The 26,107-nt window shown below is 32.2% G+C and overlaps 2 protein-coding genes and 1 long non-coding RNA gene across 15 annotated transcripts; 1 reads left to right on the top strand and 2 right to left on the bottom strand.

Moving 5' to 3' along the window:
- Positions 1 to 837: 837 nt before the first annotated feature.
- On the bottom strand, positions 838 to 4,253 carry LOC112783237 (GDSL esterase/lipase At1g29670). The gene is made up of 4 exons (XM_025826082.3): positions 3,629 to 4,253; positions 2,509 to 2,633; positions 2,154 to 2,399; positions 838 to 1,522 (listed from the first exon to the last, which is right to left on the bottom strand). Exons 1-4 carry the CDS (start codon positions 3,885 to 3,887, stop codon positions 1,043 to 1,045), a joined length of 1,110 nt encoding a protein of 369 aa, XP_025681867.1. The 5' UTR covers positions 3,888 to 4,253; the 3' UTR covers positions 838 to 1,042.
- A 3,108-nt stretch (positions 4,254 to 7,361) lies between these two features.
- Positions 7,362 to 14,654, top strand: LOC112783597 (uncharacterized). Of its 13 annotated transcripts, none has more exons than XR_011879081.1 (14): positions 7,362 to 7,733; positions 7,860 to 7,943; positions 8,071 to 8,201; positions 8,294 to 8,391; positions 8,954 to 9,042; positions 9,127 to 9,235; positions 9,341 to 9,495; positions 9,582 to 9,652; positions 9,857 to 9,971; positions 10,088 to 10,190; positions 11,251 to 11,390; positions 11,900 to 12,096; positions 12,831 to 12,916; positions 14,160 to 14,654. XR_011879081.1 is itself a non-coding variant. In XM_072230463.1 (11 exons), exons 1-11 carry the CDS (start codon positions 7,548 to 7,550, stop codon positions 11,040 to 11,042), a joined length of 1,167 nt encoding a protein of 388 aa, XP_072086564.1. In that variant the 5' UTR covers positions 7,362 to 7,547; the 3' UTR covers positions 11,043 to 11,225. The 13 variants fall into 13 exon arrangements, 2 of the variants coding, with proteins under 2 accessions (XP_072086564.1, XP_025682396.1); XR_011879082.1 differs by having other exon boundaries at positions 12,826 to 12,916; XR_011879084.1 differs by lacking the exon at positions 11,251 to 11,390.
- A 1,105-nt stretch (positions 14,655 to 15,759) lies between these two features.
- On the bottom strand, positions 15,760 to 18,030 carry LOC112784631 (uncharacterized). The gene is made up of 2 exons (XR_003193995.3): positions 17,398 to 18,030; positions 15,760 to 15,988 (listed from the first exon to the last, which is right to left on the bottom strand). It is a non-coding gene; the product is annotated as an uncharacterized lncRNA (long non-coding RNA).
- Positions 18,031 to 26,107: the final 8,077 nt, after the last annotated feature.

Raw genomic sequence — 26,107 nt, 5'->3', positions numbered from 1 at the left:
CTTCATAAATTTACACCGTGTCACCGTCTATATATCTATATAGTGTTACATAAAATTTCATCTCCAAAAGCTTAATTTTGGTGCATTTACAATTTAACATTTTTACATAGTTAATTTATATATATATATCAAAAGCTAAGTTTTGTTAATAACATCTTTATAATACTATCTAATACTCTTTTTCAATTTGTCAAATTTGTATATATTAAAGTTAATTGCCTGTCATTTCCATGATTTATATATAGGGCTAGGCTATGTGCACTTTGTCTTATTATACATATTAAAAAAAATTAAATTGTATTTTTTCAACTTCTTAAAAAAATCAATTTAGTCAAAATGAGTGCATTATACCTTTTTAAAATTTAGGTATGGTGTAATAAATTATCTCTGAATTTTTCTAATTGTGCAACTCGGGCCAATCTTTGTTGAATGTGCATTTTTTTTTGTCAAATAGATTAAACTAACTCCTAATTTTACTGCACACTGATTTACACAATATTAAAAAAAATTATTTTTTCAATACTTAATGCATTCACCAACGTTCGAATCTGGATATATTTTTCATTTTTAACAAAGAAATTTGGTTGAATTAAGCCTAAATCATTTGAAAATTCGTAGATTAGCAGTTAAAAGTCCACTATAACATGATTTTTTTTTGTTTTCCATGATATTTTTAAACTCGACAGGTCAAGGATTAATCCGTCGCGGATTTAAGCTCCATTTAAGAATCTACTGCTGGTCAATGAGTTGTTGCATGTACAAGGCGGGATTCGAACCTCGATACTTATTTAAGCAGACGAGTGAACTGATCACTATAACATGATTAGGCACAAGAAGTTTCAATCAGTAAGCAAATAAGTTTTACCAAAATTCATTACAAATTGCACTTGTATCTGTGAACGCTACTTAGACATTATTATAAGTATAAATTACGGTATAGAAAAGAGAAAATTTAAGAGGTGTTTCCTCTAGTATACATATGACATAATAATAATTAAAACTTGGGGAGAAATTGAAGAGAACATTGTAGAGGATGTGAATCTCAGAGAGAGGCTAAGCGATTGATATCAATAGGGTAAGCATCAGATGAAGATTGAGCACTGTAAGCCCTTCTACCAATGATTGTGTTGGCAGCGTCCGTTGGATGAAATGCATCCCAAAACACGTACTCCCTTCTGTTCCCGCACGCTGGTTGCAGGGGCAGACATGTAATTTGACCATTGTTCCTCCCTATTCCGCAACACCCTGCATTTGTAACTCTGAAACCATAGGATGCAGGGTTGCTTATAATATCTTGAAAGACACCATAAGTGTTGATGTAGGTGAACCTTGCATCGGGTAGCTGATTGTTGAGTTGATCAACAAGGGATTTCAATCCATTGTTGAATATTTGGTTTGCTGAATTGATCTTTTCTACACATGTTGTACCATCTGGGCTATTTTGGGCCAATTCATTAGGACTACAACCTATCTGACCTACTCCAAATAGCGCCATCTTCCTTGCTCCATAGTTATACAGAATCTTCAGAAAAAAAAAAAAGGAAACTTCTATTAGTTAGCTTTTATTTACAAGCACGAGACACTGAAATAAGAATATAGAGACACAAAATCGTATTTAACAGATAAAACATGAACGAAAAAATTTAGAGAGCCAACTATAACATAAACCAACTCAAGTCAGTTCTTTATATTTTTAGTTTTCAAATTCAAAAAATTAGGGTAGTAAAAAGTTGTTTTTTCTTTTTTATAAGAGATCTCATATTTTTCAACTAGTTGATTAGCTCTAATTAGCTACCTTTCTAATTGGTTCTCTAGCAAAATCGGATATGAAAAGACGTTGTAAATTAATATATTTTGTATCTATCATAATAGAAACAACACAAAGATATTAACAAAAGACACAAATTATTTTTTTATTATTCTTGTTAATTTTATATAATTATATTTTTTATTATTATATATTTTTTTAATTTTTTAAATGAAAAAAATTAAATTAAATTAAATTTTTATAATTTATTTTAATTTATCATCAAATAAAATACAGAAATATTAATTTTTGTCCTATCTTATCATGTTTTTAGAATAAAACATAGCCATATTGACGTATTATTTGCAAATAAAAGTGAATAAATGAAGGGGAAAAAGAGAGAGACCCTGAGTTGCTGAGCATATGCTTGAAGAAGATTATCGGCATATTGTTGTGGTGTGTATTCCCTGCTGGAGGAATATAATTGTGGCATGAAATAGTTGTTAAGGTAATCATTGCTTCCAAGTCCAATTGAGTAAATGCACTTGCTCAGGTAATTTGCAGCTTGGTTCTCATCTCCTAGTATATTTACAAGTTGGGCTACCGTCTTTTGGTAATTTTGCACTTGCCCACTGAAACTAATACGGTCTCCCTATAAAAAGTTAACAAATTTTACACAAAACAACATAATTATTTTGCATGCCCAAAAATAGAAAAACCTTCTAACATTTTTGAAGAAATGAAATTAAATTAAATAGTACCAATTGCCTTCCAGTTTCTTCTCTGATTCCAGCAGCTGCTGATGCATAGTTGACTCCTTTGAGTATTTCTTGCTCACTGGCGCTTGAAAACGGAGGTATGTAACCATCAAACCCCAAAAGCTCAGCTGTTAATTAAATTAATAAATTCCAACATAAATTAGTTAGAAAAATTTCATGTATGCACATATCTTCCCCCACTACCATCTTTGTTAATTTCAAAAATATTTAGTAACAAAAAAAATAGCCAAATTCAGTCATAATTTACCTTATTTAATATTTATTAATTATTATGACAATTAATAAATTTTAAATAAGATAAGTTTTGACTGTTTTTTTTTGTCACTATAATATTACGGTTAATTTTGATTTTACTAAACCACCCCTCCAAAAAAATTTTGTACATAGGTATATATATATCATCAATAATTAAGGTGACAAAACTGACAAGGGCATGTGTTAGTAGAATTTTTATGCTGGTGCACTTTAAATTCTTCTACCGATCAAAGGACTACTATCTTATACTGCATATTAATGGCATACCTAACAAGCCCATGTGATTGGAATTCAATTTAAGTAAGGGGTAGGCAAAGACCTTCTAATATGGTGCCAACATTTATATGCATAAATAAAAAATGAACGCATGCATGCATGAAAAAACAATAACTCAAATTTAATGATTGAAAAACTGGCCCTAGATTGAAAGTCGATAAATTTATTTAAAGGTAATTAATTAGCCATATTAAAAGATGTCAAATCTTAGACGGTTGACTATAGATAGATATTAGGTGGAAACTCAGGTGCAGTCGACTTCACGTGAAGTTGATAGGTAAGAGCCGTTAGATGAAGATTTAGTCAAATCAATCAAATCATCTAATGACTCTCAGCTATAAACTTCACGTGAAATCGGCTGTACCTAAATTTTCACCTAGATATTATTATTATTATTATTGTGAATTTGTGATTAGTTAATAAAGATGGTTATGACAATGATAGATGACGTTAACAAGCAAGGTCATGCATGTGAAAAGCAGTTAAAGAACCTTATAAAAAGGATGTGATTTTAATTAAGGACATGATATTCATGCAATTTAGATGAGTTAGAAGTTAGAAGGAAACTCACTAATGACATCAACAGTGGTTTTGCCATTGGAGAACCTTCCAGTTGGGCCACCAAAGTCAATCCCATAAGGCAGGTAATTGGCTTTAGCCAAAGAGTTAAGATTGTTGTTGTTGCCATTGTCCACCAATGAGTCCCCAAATATGAAGTAGCATGGTACCTGTGGTGCACCTTCAACTACTTCACTACTACTACTCAGAAGAACCGCCACCAGCAATGTTGCCACTATCATCTTCACAATCCACTTCATCATGAGCACCATTGATCTAATTGAATGAAGCTAAGTCACCCTTGGCAAAGTGGAAGCTGTGTTGTTTACTTTGTCGATGCTATGAAGTATTTGTGAAATGAGAACAACTATATATAGAAGTAGAAGAGTACCGAGTATGCTTTATTTTGTTTTATTTTATTTTTTACAACTTTTACAGTTGAGAGTGTTAGTTAGGAACATTAAATTCACGCGGACATAATGTGATGAAGAAATTGGAAGACAGGGCCAAGCTTGGCAGTGTACCACTACCTCTTAATATTATATTATTCTTATCGAACTTTGCAATTATGGCAATTTTCGCATTATTAGTAGTAGTACCTTAAACATTCATTATATATTATATGTATATATTTTATGATGCGCTAGGAGGGGTGTGGTTATTCGATTTAACCAATTAACTGAATTAATTAAGCACAAATTAAAAGAAATGTTCACATTGGCTACTTCCTATATATCGTATTGTCGCTATCATATTAATTGGGCTCGCGCTGGTGTTCGTTACTCAATGGAACCAAACTATATCTATAGTAAAAAAAAAAAATGTGAAAACTCATTTACAGTTGACTTGACGTGAAGTTGAAATTTGATAAATGTTAGATGAAAATTTAGTCAAATCAGTTAAATCATTTAACGGCTTTCAATTATTAACTTCACATAAAGTCGATTGCACCTGAACTTTTATCCTAGTAAAATCATATGTATGGTTTATAAACGGGGTAATGGTTTATAAACTGGGTAAAATATTAAATAAATAGTATTAGCTGGCTACTGGGAATGTTCAATACAAAAAAGATATAATAACATGTATGAAATGATGACATCCAAAATTGGTTAATATGAATTACAGTAATCATTATTTCTCCTTATGAAAAAAGAAAAATATCTTTGTCTGAAAATAGTATGCATCGTCGCCTACGCCTAATAAGGGTGATTTAATTTTATTTGGTTGCACCATATACCAATGTTTGTTATCTCAAGTCGCATTATTCAACATTCAGTAGATTTAAATTAGGCATGAATATTGGTGGTTCTGGATTAGTTAATATTATTGATTGACAACAAACTATTATGATCAGCATATCGGTCACGCACATGGTTAGATATAGCATTTGAATGAAACAAATTATTATATAAACATAGATAGGGTATGGCTATAGATAAAATGTCAATGGAGACAACTGTAACAAAATACAAGACTAGGGAGTGATGTGTGGATTAATTTGCACATATATATCTACAAATTAAAATGGATGATATGCCTCAATTTATCAAAAGGGTTTATATATCTTGTGTTTTAAAGATATATATTAATATTACAAATTAATTTTTTTCTAAATTTATCATCTATTTTAAAGACATATATTAACAAAACATAAGATATCAAACTTAAAACCTTAAGGTAGAAAGTTAATGGGTAATTAAGCGAGAGAACATAAGATAAAAAGATATCACATCCAACTCAAAACCTTAAAGATAATAATTTAATGAGTTTTTCATCTTATAAATTCTTCACTCTTCCTTACTTTCTGTAATGTGGGACTAACTTTATGCGTTCCTCACACTCGCAACATTAACACATATATAAAACAATAACCTTGTATATCTCATTCTATCTCCTTTTAATTTTAATTTGTTATGATGGAACTTTGACCCATTCAACAATTAACGATGCAACTCAATAGACAATAATAATGAGTGTGCTTTTCCAAAGGGAATTAATGAGAGATGTTGAATTGAATGAAGGAGAAGGAGAGCAGTGTTTATGGCTTCATTTAGTCAACAAATCATAAATGGTGGTGGGTATAGCTAGAGAGAGTAGAGAGCAGAGAGGAGTATGTAATGGTTTTAGCTAGAGAGAGATATCAGATATAGCTGTCACGCCGTGTAAAGTGAAGTGCAAGCAAAAATTGCAGACTCCATTAATCCTTAATTATCAGCTTAACCTCTGCTTTGCATTTTCTGTGTCGGCGTTACCCTTTCTCCATTCGCTCGCCATCAACATCCCCTTATGCCTTTGGGACCAAACTTATTTCTTATTATAACACTATTTATAACTTAACTTTTTATATGTGGCAAAATTATATATATGCTAATTAAAAAAAATTTGTTGAAATTTATGTGTAGTCAACTTCAAGTATAATTGATAATTAAAAATAATTAGATGAAAATTTAGTCAGATCATTCAACTATTTTTAACTATTAATTTTATATAAAGTTGACTGGATCTGAATTTTTAAGGAAAAAAATTCATTTGTACTTCTTTTTACTTTGTATTAGCTTTGTTCTCCTTTAGTTATTGCTTTTCATGGATCTATGTAGTTACAAATATAAATGAACAAGTAACTATGCAAATTAAACATTTGGACAATCAAGGCGTCATGCATTTGTTGTTGAGGCACCATGATCACATGCACATGGGTCGTCGTCTTAATAATAACGTGTTTGGAGCAGTACGTGAGGCAGAGGTCAAATCACTATTACGCAGCTTTTTTTTATCATTAGATATGGTCTCCTCCTTAGATCAAAATTATATATTCAATCGACTTCTTTTCCCCCATTTTTCTATGGCCAAATCACTATTGCATAATGCTCAAACGATCTATTACAATTCTTAAGTAAGAAACAAACTTCTCATTGATATATACTCCATGCATGATGCGTATCTATGATGAAAAAGGTCTAATAACGGTGTATTTGGTTAATGGATTTGAAAACGTGATTCCTAATAAAAACCATATGGTTATTATTGTTTGGCCAAGTTCCAATTTCTTTACTCCTTAATTAATATGCTTTGAGCCAAGTCAGCCTAATCTCTATGCTGCCTTGCAAGTTGTGGTTGACATTTTCTTTGTCGGTGTTACACTAGTTTTTGCATTGGGTTGCCATCAACATCTATCCCCTTATTATCCCACCAATTCAACAACAGGGAGTTGGGTAAAAACTTATTTCTTATTCCGTTTATGAGAGCAAATCATTAAAGATGTGCTCGAAAAATTAAGTACGGATAAAAATAAAAAATTTAAATAAAATAAACTTTTATTAAGGAAATAAATTTGCCTGACTAGATTATGACAGTCATCTTTAACATTTACTGATTTTATTATTTTACTTTTTATATTCAAAATTTACTATATTAATTTTTAGATTTTTTTTATTGAATCAACGAAATATTATCAAATTATACACAAAATTAAATAACCTCATTTTGATTTGGAGGATGAGGCAGATAATAATATAATACGATCTACACATTATATAAATTTTTGTCTTTTTATTTTTTGCTTTATTTAATCATCAAGACGAAACGACTTCGTTTAGCTCTGTATTTAGCATAATAAATTATAATTAGTTTAATATTTTATTCGCTAATTTATTATTAGAAAGAGTTTATAGATTAATATAACGGTCAGAATTAGCTTTTATGGATTAATATAATAAATTTTGGGCCTTGGCTTCATGGGACTTGGGTTTTCAACAAAGAGAACTGCAAGCCCACTCTATCTTGTCAACTACAAGTTGTTTATTCAGAAATTTTATTATCCGGTTTAATCTGGTTCAATCCGGTTCATTTATTCGATAGCCTGACTGGTTTGATATTCAGAGCTTTGCCTAAAACCCTACTCCTGAACCTTCGTTCTCAAGCATACTACTATGGACGTTGACGCCATAGGAGACCATGCCGAGAAGCTCAAGTCCCTTCGAATTGACGAATACGAAGATGATGACGACGACGATGACGAAGAAGAAGAAGCTGTCACGCTTGGTTTCGTTGAGAACCCCAAAAATGAATGGTCTCTTGAGCGCCAATTTTTCCCCAGCAAAGCTGGCGGAGTACCGGTACTCCCACTATGCTTCTGTGTTCATCCCTCTTATTCAATGAAACTAAAACCTTGCTGTTATATAAAAAAATGGAAAGTTTCAATTTTTTATGGTCGTATGTTCATTTTATGAATATTGGTGTAGGCTTGGCTTGATCCTGTGGATATACCATTAGGGAGGTCATCAATTTGTGACATTTGTGGCGAACCTTTACAATTCTTGCTTCAGGTATTCTATTCATTCAAAGATGTGAGTGAAATTTCAAGTTAGGAGAAGTTTTAGCTGCACCAATTAGTAGGATATATCCTTTTTCTTCTACCCAGCTAAGGGATTAGTGGAATTCTTGAAATGATAGGTTTATGCACCTACTAAGAAGGAAAGTGCATTTCATCGGATGCTGTTTGTTTTCATGTGCCGTTCCATGAAATGTCTTCTCAGGGATCAGCATGAGCAGTGGAAACGCCACCCGGAGAAGCCATCTAGAAGGTTGGTAATGTCTGACAACAAAGAAAGTTTTCTTCCATTTTTTTGGGGTTCTTTTGGCCAATCAATTCTGATTGTGTAATGATTTATTGAAGTGTGAAGGTTTTCCGTTGTCAGTTACCTCGCTTTAATCCTTTTTACTCAAGTGAACCGCCTAAGTATGATGGGAATTACAAACCTTCTGGCATTGGAGGTTGGTTTATCATCATTTTATTTTTTGGCTCTTTTGTTGGGTATCATACATATATTAAATGTATTTGCTATTGCAATTTGATTCATTAATTCTAGTGTTTGTGTGATTTTGTATCTTGGGAAAATGGGTATCCATGATTATCAGATGGTCTCTGCTTCTGTCTCTATGTGGTGTCTGTTCTGTTTTTCAATTGCTAGTTTTCTTAGTTGTATCTGTTGATTTATGAATTTTTTAACCGGTGACTGTTTCATCATGAAGAGTAGCATTCTAGAGTTATTGCATGAGTTATAGAGTTCATGTGTGTGTACATGCAAGATGCAACCCATCTTTTTGATCTTGTGACACCATGCTTTTGCTACATTTCAATCTCAAAATTTGATTCCACAAACAAGTTGCTCTTACATTGTATCTTTATTGTTCTTATACTCTGCATTATTTCTACTATTATTTTTGCTTTGTATATGACTGATATATGGCCTGCTTTTACATTAAGATCGCTGTATTAGTACTTCTATTGATTAGGCATATTTTATTAAAAGATAGGATTCTCTCTTTCTTTTAGCTACTCTTTGCAATTGGTGTGGAACATGGAAAGGAGATAAACTCTGCAGTAGTTGTAGACAGGTGTGGTACTGCTCTGAGAAACACCAGGTAGTTGAATTGATTAAATGTCTCATTTAGTCTCCTTTTCACAAATTTCATCCTATAAAATTCCTTCCCATTTTCAATTTGCAGGTAATGAGTTGGCGCTCAGGTCATAAATTTGTTTGCCAGCAGATGAAAGTTTCTTCACCTATTGGCGAATCGAATAAAACTGGAGCCACTTCATTGGAGTCTCATAAAGGTCACAGTTGTTTAAGACCTGTATATTTCATGAGTCACGTAGGTTAATCTAAAATTTAATACTTTCTAGCATAATGTTCATTACATCTGATGTCTTACCATACAGTTGGAAGCAAGAATGTGTGGCCTGAATTTGAAATCATCATTGAACACGAAAGTGAATATAACACAGACATTCCTGAGGATAACGACTTATCTAATTCCTTGATCTCGAAGAACAAGATTGATGACACAATGAATTCACTTATGGATAGTTTTCAGGTACTATCTGCAGCTGTTTTCATCACTGAAATTATCTTGCTTATTGTTTAAGCATATCATTTGCTCACAATATTATTTGCAAACAGGGTGATGATGACAAAAAGAGTTGGGTTGACTTCCAAGAACGCATTGCCAAGGCCCTCGAACAAGTGTTGAGGTGATTATTATTTATTTAGAGTGCTTAACTGAGTTGAAGAACTTCTTTCAGCGTCTTCATGATGGCAGCTTATTTGCTAAAAATGTTCCAAAACCAGATTTTCTTGCCTAAGGGATAAACAAATTCAAAATAACCCAAGTAATTGAACTGATTTCAAGATATATTTCCATTCAATTGACTGATACAAACTTATGGTAACTACAGGTACTATAGGGATACAAATGCGAAGCCAATATGGCCTGTTTCGAGTGGTCGGCCATCCAATGCTGATATCCCTAAATGCAGTTATTGTGGTGGACCAAGATGTCATGAATTTCAGGTAGTTAGATAGGCGAGAAGTTTTTGCTCGAAAGGTTCTTCATGGTTTTTCTATTGGTGTTGATGTTACTTTTAGAGTTTTAGTTAATAAGCTGTTATTATTGTTGGTGGCGCCAGATTTTACCACAGCTGCTATATTACTTTGGAGTAGACAATGAAGCAGACTCTTTGGATTGGGCTTCAATTGTGGTGTATGCATGTGAAGCTTCTTGCGAAGCAGGTTTGCCTTACAAAGACGAGTATGCTTTTGTTCAACTTTTTTCACCTTCCCATAATACAATACACTGAAATTTTGACCTTGCCCCTGTATTAGAAAAAAAATTAAGATGTTTTTGTTAGACTTTTTGGATGTGGGGATAGGAATATATGCATTTACCTTAGTCCTCAACTTTGAGGATCATGACTGGTTATGTGTAATTTATAGTTTTTTGTTGAAACTTTTCTCTTTCATTAGAAGTAGGCTCTTTTGACTTAATACTCAATTTGGTCCTTGAACTTACATGCGAGTCTCAATTTAGTTCCTGAAGTTTCAATTGCCTCTATTTAGTCCCCAAAGTTTATAAACGTGCCTCATATTAGTCCCTGAAACGATTTTTAGTATAAAAACGTTAATGGAGCACTGTTATAGACTAGTTAAAACTTGTAAAATGATGCAGTTTTGGTTTTGGCATTTAAATAGCTCAAAAAGGGCATCGTATCACTTATTTTGTTAGGTAAAATGTTAATAAACACTATTTACAATGTTGTTTTTGGGTTATTTGAGTGCCAAAACTAAAACGACATCATTTTACAAAGTTTAGTGTGGCATTCGGCTGTTCACGATAGTGTTCCGTTAACGTTTGTACGTTGAAAATTGTTTAAAGGACTAACATGAGTTATGTTCACAAAGTTTGGGGACTAAATAAAGGCAATTAAAACTTTAAGGACTAAATTGAGGCTTGCATGCAAGTTTAGGTACTAAATTGAGTATTATCTCGGCTCTTTTTTGTACCTTTGTGTTGTTTTTGGAGTTCCTACTATGTATAATGTATTTTTCTTTTTTCTAGAGATATTTTTGTTCGTGATGCATTAACCATTTAATCAGTAAGGCATTGCAAGGGTCCATAAATCAAAGTTCAAAACTTAATCAAGAGAAGAGAAGAGAAGATGATTACACTGTTGAATAGAAGCTTCTTTAAATAAAATAGAACTTCACTAAGTTGATGTAGACGGAATATGATAACACGAAATGAATAATATTATGCTTCTCTACCAATTGACAATAGACTTGTTTTTTAAAGGGAAAAAATACAAACAAGAAGCCAAGTTAGGAAATTGAATTTAACACAGTAGCTATAGCTCAGAATTTCGATCAGAAAGAGGAAAGAATTGCAAGAGCGAATCCTTGAGAAGCGGAATCAAAGAACTAGGACAATCAAAGGTTCTTCATCTCTTGTTATTTGAACATAATTTTAAATTTTTTTTATGTATGAGAGTTTTAATATGATTACTGTTTTTAATCGGCCCACTTCAAACTGCTAGATATCATCTCAAATTGAGTTTGATTTAGAATTTGAATTTATCAAATCCAATACAAAGTATAGCAAATTATATAATCCGAGACAAAGACACACTAACTAATTCATTATATTGCTCATTCATGAGATGATAGAATATATGTGAGGCCTATGCCATTTTACTATTTTAGAGGCACAATTTAATTTCGGTGGTGATTGGTGAATCTCAACACTCAAAACAGGGAGAAAATTCTGCCTCTAAAAGAGGGCCATGGATTCTTTACTCCCATTTTTATGTGGGAGTATCATTAGCCAACACTAAAATAATTATAAAAAGAACCCCATTTTTTTGTTTTTAAAAAAATCAATAATTAGATATTGACCCTCTAATTACTTTTTTTTACACATTTTTCTTTTTTCTCTTTAATTTCAGATTCAACGTAGCGGTGAGGGTGAGACATTTGGTCTGCTAGGGTTTTTTTTCCCTCTTTCAATCACTGTAGCGGTGTAGCCATTCTCTCTTCCTCTCCCTCCGCAGTCTCTCTCGTTCGCTTCAGCCGCCGCCGCAACCCGCTTCCCCTGCCGCCGCGCAACACGCTTACCCGCCGCCGCAACCTAATTTTCTATTAGGTGTCGTTTTTTCCCAATCTCTTGTATATGATATATTTTATTGTTAATTGTCCCTTTATGTGTTTTAATCTATGTTAATTGCTTTCATATTTTTTGTATAATTCAAATGTGCAGTTGTCCTTTAAGCTTTTGATTTTGTTCTTCAAAGTCTCGCCTATTTGTTTTTCTTAATATTATACAGTAATTTTCAATTCTCTTTGAAGACGTGTTGTTATGGCTTACGAATGAACTTGTGTCAATTTTATATGAGAAATAAAAGGTTCCACAGGTCTAGCATGCACACACAAGTGGTACTAAAGCTGCAAAGATAATTCTAAATTTTACTGACATTCAATTATATTTTTGTTTCTGAAGCAGTGTCTCTTTTTTGTTTTTGTCATATTAATTACAAACACAACAACACTACATAATTCAATTGAAATACTCATTGCTGCATATTTACTGGAACATTGAACATGAAATCATTCTCAATTGTATTAATGTTGATCACTGGTTTTAGAGTTCCAATAATTTAGAAATAGCGGTGATCTCAAAATGAAAATAATAATAACAAATATATAAAGTTGACTACATGTGTAATTTTGATTTAGTTAATTAGATCAGTTACTGTTCGAGTGCAAACTGAAAAGGTGTAATAGCATATAAAATTAAAGTATAATAATAAGACAATATTCATTAATTTTGAATCTTAGAGCATAACAAGTAGTTAATAAACAAAATATGAAAAAGTGTAGGAGAGGAAAGAGGCACACAAAACCCAACGGCTGCTGTGCATCTTTTAATTAAGGAGCTTCTGCCTCATCTGTTCTTGTTTTTTGAGGTAACCTTTATCTTGTGTGCGGAAGATTGTCATAAGAAATTGCTTGTTGAGATTTGTAGCACCTGTATTTGTGTTTTTTTTCTTCTTTTTTGTTATTTAGAATGAGGCAATCCAAGCCACAAAATACTTACTTTTATTTAGCCTTTAGAAGTATTATAGAAATAGCCTTTGGGGATTTTTGGTGCTGACTTTATCTTCTTCCAATCTCTGTTATACTATAATTTATTCAAGCAAAAAAAAAACAAAAAACAAGAAATAAGGAGATTGACTTTAGTGAAAAATTCACTGTGGCTTGGGGTAATGTTTACATACATACTTTTATGTTGTTGAAAATATCTAATTATCAATTCTTTCAGAAATAAAATAGTTTGTCTCAACTTGTTAGTATCTTTTAATATGTTTAGCCTTGTTTTTCACACATAAAGAAGAGTCTTGCTCCACTAGCTGACCTCATCTAGTGGGACAAGACTCTTCTTCTTATCTTCTTTCAAATTACTTAAGCAACTTATTTAAATAGTATTAGAAAATTGTTATTCGAATTAAAGACGATCTGTTGTCATTGTTGCTCTCTTGTATATTATGGATTCTCTTTCCTGTCATAGGGCAAGCTGCCAGATGTTTCCTAGAAAAACACATTGGGAGATGGATATTGTAGGAGCTAATTGTTTTCTTATTTTTTCAATTTTGCCTCTTTAATAAATCCAGTTTCACCAAAATGAATAAATAAGTAAACTACCTGATGTCTCCTGATATTTTTATCCTTTGTATCCAGAAATGTTGTTAGTAATAATGAAATTTGAAATTTTAAAGGTTCTATTGAAATTATATGTTTGTGATAACTACAAATTTAGATGTTATATTCTTATCGAATCACAGAAAATTATATTTTACACACTGTTGAACTGTATCATGCTTGTTGATTTTACATTTATTTGACAAATGCAAAAGCAACTTATCACATATAAGAAGCTAATTAAGCATTCTTGTATGTCTTGTCTACTAGTAAAGTAGTATATACTTATATTCAGACATGTTTTTATTTTGAGATGTAGTGGATTTGAGTACCATTTACTTTCTGGTTAATCTCATTTTAATTAAGCTTTCCTTGTAATTGTTTTTAACTTGATATTCTTTTTCTGCTGGATCATTTGACGTGAATACTTTATGCCTTCCAGCCTCTAAAGAAATAATTAGTTTTCCAGCTCCTGCCATATTAATTGTTTTTATTTTGGGTCTTAAACAGGCACAGGTAAGACAGCTAGGAGAACATAAAAGTGTCCACCGTGACTTAAATGTTGCATTTGGGAAGTGGGAATTCAGTCCTTTGGATTTGCAAAATCTATTTCCAACTAATGAAGGTTCAGCCATATTTAGCAAGGAGATGACAATTTGATAGTGCCTGTTCAAGTGCAACGTTACAAGAATGAGCTGGTGAAAATTGGTTAACCTTTTTCTGTTTGGTACCGAAGATTGGTTATCTTAGAGAGTTTTTTTCTTTATATGATTGAATCTATACCTTATATAGCAGTTTTTTTATACAAGGTTTTGTGGAAACGCTACCTAAATAGCTATACCATTCAGAAGTTGGTTTTCTCTATATGGAAGTATATTTTGCATGACTCTACTGATTCAACCAAAGTCTTGAATTAGATAAAAGTAGTTGGCTAGAGACCTAATATTTTGAAACCAATTCTTAATTAAAAGATTGGTTCTTCTAATTTATTTCCTCCTTACCCTATTCTCGAATTTACATTTATATATCAATAACTTGGACTTTCATTGTACCTTAGTTAAAAACAATCAAGGCATCCTATTATTCCGATCCTTGGACATTAGCTTTCACTTGCATGTGATGTCGAACCAGTTGTAGAGGTGGAGTCTGGGTGTTCCACTTGGAGAGAGAGAAATCAAGGTCGTCAAGGATAAAATTTTAAGAACTAATTTGTTATTGGTGTCTTTTAGACATAATTATTAAATTTAATTTGACCAGACCGTTGAATGGTTAAATAATCAACTCGGTAAAAATCAGTTTAAATTTGGTCAAAATTAGTTAAAATTAGAAAAATTAATCTGGTCAAACTCAGTCAAATTATAAGTCAGTTTAAATTTGGTCAAAATTGGTTAAAATTAGAAAAATTAATCTGGTCAAACTCAGTCAAATTATAAATACATATATAGTTTAATTCATTTTTAGTGTGTATTTGGTATTTTTTTGCATCATATATTAATAGTTAATTTTAATAACTGATTTTAATATACATGTAATATAATTATTTTTTAAATTATATATTTTTTTTAAAAGCAAAAGAGCTCAACACAATTTAACCATTAAACTATAATTTTTTGTTTTTTATTATAATATATAACAAGTAATAATTAATAAAAATTTTGATTAACGGATATAAAATGTTCAACAAGGTTGTAGCACAAATAATTATAATAGAAAATTATACAAGGCAAGTTACATAAAAATAGAGGATCATGTAATATGTATTATGTATTATATTATTAATTATATTTTCTTTTTATGTAGTTGTCTTGTATAGTTATACAAAATTTATTTGCGTAATATTATTAATAGAAATATGAAACTTTTCATCTTTTTCCATGCATGATCTATTAGAGGTTAGAGTCTTAAGAGGGATATGGGTTGTGTGAAAATTTGTGCGCCATGTTCTCCTGGGTTTAAATTAAAATTTCTTAGGTAATGTTTTAAATTAAGTTTTTTAATTAATTTAAAGCTTCCTAATAATTAGATGTAAATACAGTGACAACGAAATTGTGCAAGTAAATGGTTTAATGGTTTACAACCGGATAAATGCTACTGTGTAAAAATTAAAATGTTTTTATAATTATAAAATATATATACTATACACATTTTTTATTTTAATAAAGAAGAGTTTATCATACACACGAACATTCTGCTTTGTACAAATAAACACTCTGTACAAATAAAGAAAATGGAACGAGATGAATAGAAAGTTGATCTAACAGCAAGTCCATGTAACTTGAATGAAAATATTTGTGTAAGCTTCTTCGATAATTGGTGTATCAGAACTGCTCTTGATTCACCTAAAAAACAAGTCAAGTAATAAAAAAAGCAGCCAAGCCTGATTTTAATATTCAATTCCTAGTTACTTTTTATCCAATTAAAAATTTAAGATATACTAATTATCTAACACTTTATTGAACAAGAACCAGCATAATACAGTTAGTTTTACATAAGATCCATCAATCAGATAATCACATAAAACACGGTCATAAATACCAGCAAATAAAACACTAAACAGGTGGAACTACATGACTAATTATTACCAAGCCTAGCTGGTTCTATTCATAATCATTAGCTAAAAAGTCAGGCAGATATGAACAGAAAAATACAGAAATTAAGCATGATAAAGTGAAAATCAAGTCATCATCATACTAGTTGCAGGCTTGGAGAGCAACCACTATGAAACTGGGCCATTGAGGACAGGGACAATTTCAACTCCAAGCCAAACAAAAGAAAATAGATACTCAATCACAATGTTAATAATCTAATTTGCATAAACACATGAAAAGGCTAAGAATTGTGTTTTAAACATAATGATACACTAATGTGGTAGGACAATGTCAGATACAAGAATCAAGAACAGCATAATCCTAAGCCAAGTAATCGCTTGACAGTAATAAAATATAATACAAACATAATAGATTGAATTAACATGCAACAACTTCTATGAATATGCTATAATATCTTCTGAACTTGAACCCTAGTCCATGCATAATAATGGCATAGCAATGTTTCTCAACAACAAATGTAAACGGTTTTGCAAAATTTTTATCTTCCACCGACAAAAAACATAACTAGTCAAAATTGCTAAAACTAATCAATGCTATCTGAAAGTAAGAAAAACATAACTCTCTGAAGTGCTAAAATTGCTAAAACTAACCAATGCTATAATTCCACACATGTTAAAAACCCAGCAATACTTTTATATATTTATTATTGTTATTTTCATTTTCATTTTGAGATAACATCTATTTCTAGATTATGAACTCTAAAACCAGCGATCAACATTAATACAATCTTCATGTAGTATTGTTGTGTTTGTAATTAATATGACAAAAACAAAAAAGAGACACTACTTCAGAAACAAAAATATAATTGAATGTCAGTAAAATTTAGAATTATCTTTGCAGTTTTAGTACCACTTGTGTGTGTATGCTAGACCTGTGGAACCTTTTATTTCTCATATAAAATTGACACAAGTTCATTCGTAAGCCATAACAACATGTCTTCAAAGAGAATTGAAAATTACTGTATAATATTAAGAAAAACAAATAGGCGAGACTTTGAAGAACAAAATCAAAAGCTTAAACGACAACTGCACATTTGAATTATACAAAAAGTATGAAAGCAATTAACATAGATTAAAACACATAAAGAGACAATTAACAATAAAATATATCATATACAAGAGATTGGGAGAAAACGACACCTAATAGAAAATTAGGTTGCGGCGGCGGGTAAGCGTGTTGCGCGGCGGCAGGGGAAGCGGGTTGCGCAGCGGCGGAAGATTGTTGCGCGGCGGCGGATGAAGCGGGTTGCGGCGGCGGCTGAAGGGAACGAGAGAGACTGCGGAGGGAGAGGAAGAGAGAATGGCTACACCGCTACAGTGATTGAAAGAGGAAAAAAAAAACCCTAACAGACCAAATGTCTCACTCTCACCACTACGTTGAATCTGAAATAGTGAAATTAAAGAGAAAAAAGAAAAATGTATAAAAAAAAGTAATTAGAGGGTCAATATCTAATTATTGATTTTTTTAAAAACAAAAGAATGGGGTTCTTTTTATAATTATTTTAGTGTTGGCTAATGATACTCCCACATAAAAGTGGGAGTAAGGAATCCATGGCCCTAAAAGAGTTGCATTCAATTCTTTTACTATTTTTTTCCCTTTTTTGCAGCCCTTCGAATCTTATTAAAATGCAAATAGAAATAGTGCTAATTTGAAATAAGTTTGCAAAACAAAATAATGCAAACATTAAATAGAAAATCATATTAGCAATTGCATAGTTTCATGGTTGGAATCAATGAATGGATAATATGAGAATAATAATAAAGTACGAATGCACGAGAGCCAACTGGTGCCAGAGCCTAAATGACCATGCAAATTGGAGACTGTGGATAATCACCATTATCATCCACAAATCAAACCCCATAAATTTTATTCCTTTTTCACACTTATATTTATTTAGTTAGTAATCTATGAAATTGATTTTGCATATGTATATGGTATATCTAAATAGAAGTTTACCATTGTTCCGTTACAAAAAATAGACACAATTATTTTCGTTTAAGAAAGTCTTAATTGGATAACCTTAGGTTGCTTCTAAACTGAGAAATGAAATACCATTTCTTTATTCAACATAATAAAAAAATATTACTTGTACTTTTACCATTAGTTTATAGGCATATATAACCTAATAATTTGAAAAGATCTTATCATTCTAATTGGCTGCGGATAAAATTGAGTGTGGAGTAAGTTGGATAGATTGCGGTTTGAGATTCAATTTTATTTGATCAATTCGTCCTGCAATTATATCTATTTTTTTAAATGACTATTCACATTATTAATATAAAATATAATTATTTTTACTAATGTAGTGTTACGTAAATAGATATACGTGTAAAATTATTTTACACTGACAATACACCAAAATTAAATTTTATGTTATATTATATAAAAAATGTGTTAAGGTCTTAAGGATGAGTGTCAAACTAAGAATTTTTTATTTATATAAAAAAATCTTTAACTACTAAGCCAAAATTTTTAATTAGATATTTAATATTTTTATTTATATAAAAATCAAATTTATTTAGTAATATATAACTACCAAATTATAATTTTAAAATCTCATTAGATTATTAAATTATTGAATATTGTATTTTTTTAGATTCGCAGATAAAATCAAATACCTGCGAATTACTACATGTAAACTTAAAATTGGCATATTATAAATTCACAAATATAATTAGGATTGGGTTTAAATCATATCTTACCTTACTCGTTGCCGTTCCTACTCTCGACAAACCTTAAAAAAGAAAATCCTTCTCTTCCCCACCATGAATTTCTCCAACCATTTTTATATCCCAAAGCTTATTCTACATATTAGAATTGAATATAATGCATCGTTTAATCCTAAAAATTAATTTAAGAAACGGAATTATTTAGCATTTTAGCTAGATTCTAGATTATATATTTTTTCAAGCATAATAGGACGCTAGGTCCCAACTCCTAATACCTTGTCAGAAAAAAAAATATAAGAAAATAATTTTTCTACAGATTAACATAAGCCAACTTTATTATAATTTAAATTTTATAAATAAATAAAATGTAAAAATTAAAATTTAAAATTTAAAAAAATTCTATCTACATTTATTCTAATCATATTTATAGTACACAATAAAAATAGTCCATAAAAATTTAATTCCTTTTCATTTATTTAAAAATTGTCAAATCACTCCATCCACGAACCGTCTCCACGCAGTTTTCGACACCACCGTCCACAACCACCACCGCGTCTTTCGTCACATTGCGTGGCCTCTTTCTCGCGTCTCGCCGTCGTCCTCTTCGTTGGACATAGCAACCTCTATCAGGGACGGATACATGTTGAAGGGAGTGGGGGCAAGTGCCCCATTGGAATTTAAAAATTTGTTAACTAATATATAATAATAAAATTTATTTGCCCCCACTATATAATTAAATTTAACCCCACTATAAGTGAATTTCACTTATTAACTTCAATGATAAAAAAACAAATAATAATTCAAAATTTAAATAAATTTGTTACAACAACCTTTAAAAAGAAAGAGTGAAATAATTATAGATTTGTTATTTTATAATTGTGACTAATAAATAAATTTAAAGCCAATGAGTAATAGCTCAAATGACATAGTCTCCCCATACTCAATTAAGAGGTTGCGGGTTCGAGTCTCCTATCTTTGATAAAAAAAAAAAAAATTTAAAATTTGAAAAAATATATTTATATACTTAGTGAATATCACTGTTGTGCTGTGTATATATATTATATATATTTGATTATTTATTTAAAATAGAAGTAACTACCAATTTGATATCTAAAAGATTCAGACGCAGACAAAATAATCGTTAAATTATTTAAAAATTGTGATAAAAATAACTAATAAATATTATATTTATTAAAAGTGATAAAAAAAAACTTTTAATATTTAACAAATAACATATTCATTTAATCTAAATATTTGATAGTCAATAGAATTCAGCCTAATATTTTATTAGATTTGATTATAAATATATAAAATTATTCTGTTAAATTAATTTCAAATTAAATAGATTATCTTATTAAACTAATTTTAATATTAAATTAAAAATGAATAATAAAAATATTAATCTTATATTGACTATTAAATAAAAAATGGTTAAATAATAATAATAATAATAATAAAAATAAAATAAAAAATCAAAATAATACTGTTTATTCATTGGTGTTTTTTTTTAAAGTTAACTTTAGTTTTTTGGATAACATCAGTTGAAAAAACTTTTTAAATATGAATAATATAAAGAATCGATTTTGTAATTATATGAGAGATGAACTTTTAAATGATTATTTAACCGACATATATAAAAAGAAAGACATTTGATTGTATTGAGAATGAAAATATTATTTAATCTTTTCAAAATATAAAACCTAAAAAAATGAAATTTAATTTATATATTATTATTTAAATTATTATTTTAGTATTTTAATTTGTTGATTAGATAATTTAAAGACTAATTATATTTTATAATAACAAAATATAATTATAAAAATTATTATCATATTATGTATATTTTGCCCCCACTCACAAAATTTTCTGGATCCATCACTGGCCTCTATTGCTGCGTAATCATAATCCCGACGCATCTGCACCGTCGAACACCATCGCGGCCTCCATCTGTCGCGACGCAGCCACCGCAGGGTCCCATTCGCGACGCGCGATCAACAACTCCAATCTATGGCAACTCCTCCACTCACAATGCGCGGCCTCCGTGACTTCCTCCTCGCAACACGCCACCGCGAGTCTCCCACCGTTCACGCAACGCCGTCCAAGACATTGTTGCCGGCTACCATATGGCTCTTCTTCTCCTCTTCCTATTTGGTTTTTGAATGATTCTTTTAACTAATTTTTTATGTTTCTTTTTCCTAAATTTCTGAAAATTCTTTCTATTAGTTTTAGATGATTCTTTTTTCTATATTTTGTATGTTTTTTCGTAAAATTTAAATGATTTTTTATCTTATGTTTTAGTATATTTTTAGAGTTTTGACTTTTTTTTGGAAAGAAGAATTAGGGTTTGGATAATAAATGGTAAACGGTGAATGAAGAGGTAATTAATAAAGTTAAAACTTAAGTGAAGTCGACTTCACGTGAAGTTGATACCCGAAAGCCATTAGATGATTTGATTGATTTGACTGATTTGACTAAATTTTCATCCAATGACTCTCAGGTATCAATTTGACGTGAAGTCGACTTCACTTGAGTTTCCATCAATTAATAATTGTTGATAATTAAATCAACTTGTAAAATCATTCACCGCCATTTACAAAAGCTTAGTCAAAACTTGGTCAAACATTGAAGGAAGTAAAATTTGAAATGATTATTATGGAAGTAACTAGAAATGTTACAAAGGATCATGGTCAAATGTTCAAAGATTTACAGCTGGATAGTTTCTTCTACAACTTTCAATAAGTTACCGCCTTATATCCAAGCTTAATCATTAAGCTTAGGTTACAAGTTGTTTAGTTTTAAAACTGCCAAATACAACTATAAATAGGTGGTGCATCTCTTGTATTTTGTGTCCCATATATGAAAAAGAATGCTTAGTACTTGTTTTTTGTAAAATTCTCTTCTTGTTAATATGAGTGTTAGTGAGTTTGAAAAATTAAAAATATGATAGCATCATTTATATGAGTGAGTAATCCTGGGCCAATTAAGTGTGGGTATCCTACTTATATTTGGTATCAGAGCTGGTTAATCCAGCGTCTGGTGTTTGAGAGTTTGTGAGGTGTGGGAGAGTTCTCACATAGTTGTTTATTCATAGAGTCAGTATGGCAAACACTTTCAATATTGTGTGGTCCGGTCCCAAGTTAGATGGGAAACTTGATTATAGTTATTGGGAGACTTTGATGTCTACCTATTTGAAGGCCCAGAACCTGTAGAATTTCATTGAACCAGGTTTGCAAGAAGGAGCAGATGCTGCTCAACAGAGGAGAGATCAATTGGCGCTATCTCAAATTCATCAAGGAGTAGATTATACGGTGTTTGGCAAAATAGCAAATGCCAAAAGTGCAAAGGAAACATGGAACACGTTGAAGCTGTCATACAAAGGCGTAGATAAAGCTCAAAAAGCAAAGCTACAGTCTTTAAGAAGAGAATATGAAAGGTACGAGATGTCAAGCTCAGAAACTGTTGAGCAATATTTTACTCGTGTTACATATCTTGTCAATAAGATGAGAGTCTATGGAGAAGATATGCCCGATAGCAAAGTAGTGGAGAAAATTCTTCGCACCATGCCGATGAAGTATGACCATGTGGTGACTACGATACTAGAGTCACACGATATGGACAGCATGACGATTGCAGAGTTGCAAGGAACCATGGAAAGTCACATCAGTAGAATACTGGAGAAGTCTGAAAAATTAACCGAGGAAGCCCTGAAAAGTCGAGTGAATTTCAACAATGTTGCAGAATCAAACCGTACACAAGAAGGACGAGGTCGTGGTTTTAATTTTCAAAGTAGAGGTAGAGGAAGTTTCAGAGGTAGAGGTCATAGCAATTACAACCAAGGAAGTTACAATAATTTTACACCACCTAATCAAGGAAGAGGTGGAACGAATTTCAGGCCTGTCAATCGAGGAAGAGGTCGAGGAAATTTTCATCAAGAAAGAACCAATTTCAACTGATTTCATTGTGGAAAGTATGGACACAAAGCAACAGATTGTAGATTCAAAATGGTGGATAACAATCAAGCACACGTGGCAGAAAATCAGCATCAAAATATTGATGATAATCCGGGTACTCAAACTTTATTTTTTACAAGTAATTCATGTGCTGAAGATGAAAATATATGGTACTTGGATAATGCTTGCAGTAATCATATGTTTGGTAGAAAGGAGTTATTTTCTTCATTAGATGATTCAGTTAAACTATTATTGAAATTTGGTAATAGTACAAAGATCCCTATTGAAGGAAAAGGGCGCATACCAATTAGATTGAAAGATGGTTCTCTAAGTTATATTTCTGATGTTTTCTATTCTCCTGAACTTGATTACAATTTACTGAGTATGGGGCAATTATCTGAGAAGGGATATAAGATGATAACTTATCGTGGATATTGCACTGTATTTAACAACAATGGAAGGTTCATTGATAAAGCAAAGATGACTTCAAACAGAATGTTTCCGTTAAAAATTCAACATGTTAATCCCTCTTGCATGAGTTCTATGATACTTGATGATAATTGGTTGTGGCATATGCGGTTTGGGCATTTCCATTTTTCTGGCCTAAACTACTTGTCAAGAAAAGGACTTGTTTCTGGTCTACCACGGATTCATAATCCCAATTGTGTTTGTAAGATTTGTCAACTGGGAAAGAAGCACAGAGATCCATTCCCTACAGGAAAGTCATGGAGAGCTAGAAGATTACTTGAAATTGTGCACTCAGATATCTGTTCTGTAGAAGTTCCAAGTAATGGTGGTAGCAGGTACTTTATCACTTTTATTGATGATTTTAGTAGATACACATGGGTATACTTTCTGAAGCAAAAATCAGAAGAATGTGATGTCTTTAAGACATTCAAGGCGTTTGTCGAAAAACAAAGTGGCTGTAAAATCAAAATTCTCAGAACAGACAGAGGAACATAATATCTTGCGTGTTCAGAATACTTTAAGCAACACGAAATTCAACACCATTTAACAACTAGATACACTCCTCAACAAAATGGAGTTGCTGAAAGAAAGAACAGAACCATCATGGATATGGTCAGATGCATGCTCAAGTCAAAACAAATGCCTAAAGAGTTTTGGGCAGAAGCAGTCGCAACAACAGTTCATATTTTAAACAAGTGTCCAACAAAAAGTGTTCGTGATAAAACTCCAGAGGAAGCTTGGAGTGGAAAGCGGCCTTCCATTCATCATTTCAGAGTCTTTGGGTGTATTGCTTATGCCCACGTACCAGATCAATTAAGGAAGAAGTTAGATGACAAAGGCGAGAAGTGTATCTTTATCGGCTATAGCACAGACTCAAAAGCATACAAGTTGTACAATCCAGAAACAAAGAAAGTAATCATCAGCAGAGATGTGACGTTCGACGAGAAAGACATGTGGGACTGGAACAAAAAGATAGAAAAGCAGCTAACTATCATTCCAAATACATATGATGAAGTAGAAGAAAGGCAACCTGACACAACTGAACAACCAGAATCATATAGAAGATCGCAAAGAGAGCGGAGACTGCCTGCTAGATTAGCAGATTATGAAGTTGGCAATGACAACGATCCGTCCGATAAAGAAATCATAAACTTTGCTCTATTTTCAGATTGTGAGCCGTTGAAATTTGAAGAAGCCTCTAAAGACAACAATTGGAAAAAAACAATGGATGAGAAGATTCATGCCATTGAGAAGAATGACACATGGGAGCTGACGGATTTACCAACAGATAAGAAGCCGATTGGAGTAAAGTGGGTTTACAAGACTAATTACAAACCCAATGGTAAAGTTGATCGTTATGGAGAAGTTCCTATAGGAGTCTTGAATGCTGTTCTGTATGCCCATAGAGCATCATCCAAGCTCTTTGCCCAATCCCTTCTACGGGAAATTACAGTCCGTTCCAGGATTCTTTTTAGTTATCTATTAGAGACTTCAGCTTGCCCATTTGTCTGTGGATAATATGGAGTTGCCACCTTGTGGCTAATTCCATATCGGACCATAGCAGAGTAAAGCTGTTTATTGCAGAAATGAGTGCCTGCATCACTGATTAATACTCTGGGGACACCAAATCTGCTAAAGATATGTTTCTGGAGGAACTTCAGCACTGTCTTAGTATCGTTAGTGGGTGTTGCAATTGCCTCTACCCATTTAGATACATAGTCTACTGCCACCAGAATATAAGTGTTTGAGTATGATGGTGGGAAAGGCCCCATGAAGTCAATACCCCATACGTCAAACAACTCAATCTCTAAGATCCCTTGCTGAGGCATGGCGTAACCATGAGGCAAATTACCAGCTCTCTGACAACTGTCACAGTTACGTACAAACTCTCGGGATTCTTTATAGAGGGTAGGCCAGTAGAAGCCACATTGGAGGACTTTTGTGGCTGTTCGCTCACCTCCGAAATGTCCTCCATATTGTGATCCATGACAATGCCATAGGATCTTCTGTGCCTCTTCTCTAGGCACGCAGCTACGGATTATTCTGTCTGCGCATCTCTTAAAGAGATATGGTTCATCCCACAAGTAGTACTTTGTTTTTGTTTGCTGCCTGCTGTACTCCTTGGGTATGAATCTCGTAGCTTTATAGTTTGCAATGTCTGCAAACCATGGCACTTCCTGAATGGCAAAGAGTTGCTCATCCGGAAAGGTTTCAGAGATCTCAGTAATGGGGAGGGACGCCCCTTCTACTGGTTCTATCCGGGACAGGTGATCTGCTACTTGGTTCTCTGTCCCTTTCCTGTCTCCTATTTCTATATCAAACTCTTGCAGAAGCAACACCCATCTTATGAGCCTGGGTTTTGAATCCTGCTTTGCGAGTAGATATTTAAGAGCAGCATGGTCAGTATACACAATCACTTTTGATCCTACTAAATAGGATCTGAACTTGTCAATGGCATAAACCACTGCAAGCAACTCTTTTTCTGTGGTTGTGTAGTTCTTCTGTACGTCATTTAAGACACGGCTGGCATAATAAATGACATGCAGAAGTTTGTCATGCCTCTGTCCCAATACTGCACCAATGGCATGCTCACTGGCATCACACATTAGTTTGAATGGTAATGTCCAGTTTGGTGCAGAGATGACTGGTGCTGTGACCAGCTTAGCTTTTAGAGTCTCAAACGCCTGCAGACATTCCTTGTCAAAGATAAATGGCGTGTCAGCAGCTAGCAGATTTCTCAGAGGTTTTACAATTTTTGAAAA

The sequence above is a fragment of the Arachis hypogaea genome, chromosome 20, assembly GCF_003086295.3.
Source record: "Arachis hypogaea cultivar Tifrunner chromosome 20, arahy.Tifrunner.gnm2.J5K5, whole genome shotgun sequence".
NCBI classification, from domain to species: domain Eukaryota; kingdom Viridiplantae; phylum Streptophyta; class Magnoliopsida; order Fabales; family Fabaceae; genus Arachis; species Arachis hypogaea.
Note: the sequence above shows the minus strand (reverse complement) of the source record. Positions and strands in the feature narration are given on the sequence as shown.